The sequence below is a fragment of the Nestor notabilis genome, unplaced genomic scaffold (assembly GCF_000696875.1).
Source record: "Nestor notabilis isolate BGI_N333 unplaced genomic scaffold, ASM69687v1 scaffold14042, whole genome shotgun sequence".
Lineage (NCBI taxonomy): Eukaryota > Metazoa > Chordata > Aves > Psittaciformes > Psittacidae > Nestor > Nestor notabilis.
In genome coordinates, this window is record NW_009919778.1 from 1 (window position 1) to 2854 (window position 2854).

The following is a 2854-nucleotide window of genomic DNA, read 5'->3' on the forward strand; positions in this document are numbered from 1 at the left end:
TTCTGTTGAGTACCCTGAGTTTAACTCTCATTCTCCTCCTGCTATATGTGGAGTTGGTGTTAGTGTTAGGGGACCTTCACATCCCGCACCGGTGCTCTGGTCTACCTGTGAAGTTCAAGAAGCTGTTGGTTCCAGGAAAGATTCAGCACATCTTGTGCACAGGAAACCTCTGCACCAAGGAGAGCTATGACTATCTCCGGACCCTGGCTGGGGACGTCCACGTTGTTAGAGGGGACTCTGAGGTAATGTTCTTGCTGCTGTTAATTTCTCAAACCCCTTCCTGAGAAATCTGTGGTCTCGATAAACTTGGGAGTCCTTCAGTATTAGCAGTTCCAGAACTGTAGTTCACCAGGATAGGAGATAGGAATAAGTAACATTGAACAAACAAAATTATTTTCTAGACCCCTCTTATTTGGGGGAGTCATACATGAACTCTGGCACAAGTCTGTGGCTGCTGTCAGGCCACAGGAGGGCCCCAGCCGGCTGCATAGCTGCAGGAACTGGGGGCTTGTGTGTGTGTATTTACTGTTGGGCAGCCTTGAGGTTCCTGATCTCTGCACAAACTCTCCACTCTGCTCTGTGGTTTCTCTCGCTGGGGTGTGGTACGAGCATCCAGTGAGTCTGCATGTTAAGACCTTGTGCTTTCCAATAGTGAAAGGCAGGTTTATATTTTGGGACGTAGCAACCTGTATTGTGTAGGTGGGGGCTCTCTGGCTGATTTATAGCTGTGCCTTTTGCCTTTTCAGAGCCTGGATTATCCTGAAGAGAAGGTTGTAACTGTCGGACAGTTCAGAATTGGGCTGATTCATGGCCATCAGGTTATTCCCTGGGGTGATGTGGGCAGCCTGGCCCTGCTGCAGAGGCAGCTGGATGTGGACATTCTCATCTCTGGACACACACACAGATTTGAAGCATTTGAACATGAAAACAAATTCTACATCAACCCGGGATCAGCTACAGGAGCCTACAATGCTTTGGAAATGTGAGTGAGAGGAGCCCTGAGCTGCCCAGCACAGCAGAGCCCATAGGTGATACCTGAACATGTGTGTTCACCTGTGAATGTCCAGCCACTGTGCTGCAGAGCACTGTTGAGGTGCTGTAAGGAGCAGGAGGCTGGCTCTCTCCCCTCCCTGGGAACACAGTGGGGCTCCCCTGTCACCAGGGTTTGACTTAGCCCATGTGTTACTTGTGCCAGCTTGGCACTGGTATGTCTGGGGCTTCTTCCTGGGCCTGGAGGGGGGTGAGTTGCAGCAGTGCCTTGAAGTTGTTTTGCTTTCTGGTGTCTTCCCAGAAGCCGCTTGCTAATATTTTGTAGAATATCGGACTATGGGAGGCACTGTCAGCTTAAATGTCTGAGCAAGGCATGAGTTGGACTTCGCTAGGCAAAGTGCAACTCTGCCTGAGGTGCTGTGGTTGGTGCCTGCAAACTGCAATGTTTCCCAGATCCCTGCAGCCCTGGGCAGCTGCGTGCATCAGAACACATGAACGTAACGTATGTTAATAGCAAGAAGCGTGACTTGATTGGGAAGATAGACACAGTATGTTTTCTTTCCAGGAACACCGTGCCTTCATTTGTGTTGATGGATATCCAGGCTTCCACAGTTGTGGCTTATGTGTACCAGCTAATTGAGGATGATGTGAAAGTAGAAAGAATTGAGTTCAAGAAGTACTGAATCATGTCCAACTTGCTTGTTAACTTCTCACCCCCTTTCATTCCTTCTCTTCCCAGTTAAGTCCAGGTGGAGGCAGGCCACCGGGGGGTGCTGCTGCTGCACAATAAAGTAGCCACAGTGCGTTATTGTTCGTGAGCTTGTTTAAAAATAAAACAAGAAAAAAATCCAAAACACCACAGAAGAAACTGGTGATGAAGAGAGAGAGGACTGTAGAAGATCTCCTGTGTCTATGAAGAAGCTGCTATGTTCCTAAATAAGGGAGTCGTGGAGGGTGGTAGTAGTTTGGCATTGAAACTCTTCTGTAAAATGAGTAGAATAATAAACACCAGTCTTCATGTGTCTGTGTCCTATTCATCATGCTTCAAAAAGTTGAAGGTGGGCTGGAATCTGGTGTGAGGGAGCTCTGAGGGCTGAAAGGAAGCTGTGGTTTGCCTGGGTGGTGCTGGGCAAAGGCAGCTGTAGAAGGTGCTTCAGCAAGGCAGGGTGCACAAGTGTTTCAGCCATCCCTTGGTGCATGTCTTGGCTAAGGTTGTATGTACCAAAACCAGAGCTGAGGACCATTTGCTTGGACAGCTTGATCCACCTGGTTATAGTCCTGTGGATCCTGAGAGAAACCCATGTGTGGAGCTCTGGTGTGAAGCAGGAACTGGCTTTCCCAGCTCAGTGACCCAGGGATTAGACAGCCCAGACTGATCTCTGTACCTTTGGTGGGCAACAGATGTGCCTGGAGCGGGTGGGGGAGCACTGGGACAGGAGCAGGCTGTGAATGCTGGGGCCATGTTTGCATTGAGGGGCTGTGCCCAGGTGGGAGGGGAGTTAAGAGGGACCCAATGTCCACAGCACAGCCCCGTTGTGGTGGAGACATGGAGCTGGTCGGATTGTGCCATGGCCTGGGTCCCTCTGCTCCTCGCGCTGCTCACCCATGGCTCAGGTGCCCTGGCCAGACCCGCTGTACTCGCATGGGGCCTTTGTGCACAGGGGCCCTGTCCTGCTGCCCGGGCAGGGCTGTGCTCCTGGGCACTGGCTGACCCCCATCTTCTCCCCTCTCTTCTTTCCCTCTCCAGGTTCCCTGGTCCAGGCAGCGCTGACTCAGGAGCCCTCATCAGTGTCAGTGGAGCCAGGAAAGGACGTCCAGATCACCTGCTCCGGGTTTAGCAGTGGCAGCAATGCTGGCTGGTACC

The 2854-nt window shown here is 51.4% G+C and overlaps 1 protein-coding gene across 1 annotated transcript; it reads left to right on the plus strand.

The window, feature by feature from the left end:
- Positions 1–53: 53 nt before the first annotated feature.
- On the plus strand, positions 54–1715 carry LOC104402490 (vacuolar protein sorting-associated protein 29-like; the record flags this gene model as incomplete). Its single annotated transcript, XM_010010377.1, has 3 exons — positions 54–242; positions 747–982; positions 1556–1715. Coding segments are annotated over 3 exons (543 nt in total), but the record flags the coding sequence as incomplete, so codon positions are not given.
- Positions 1716–2854: the final 1139 nt, after the last annotated feature.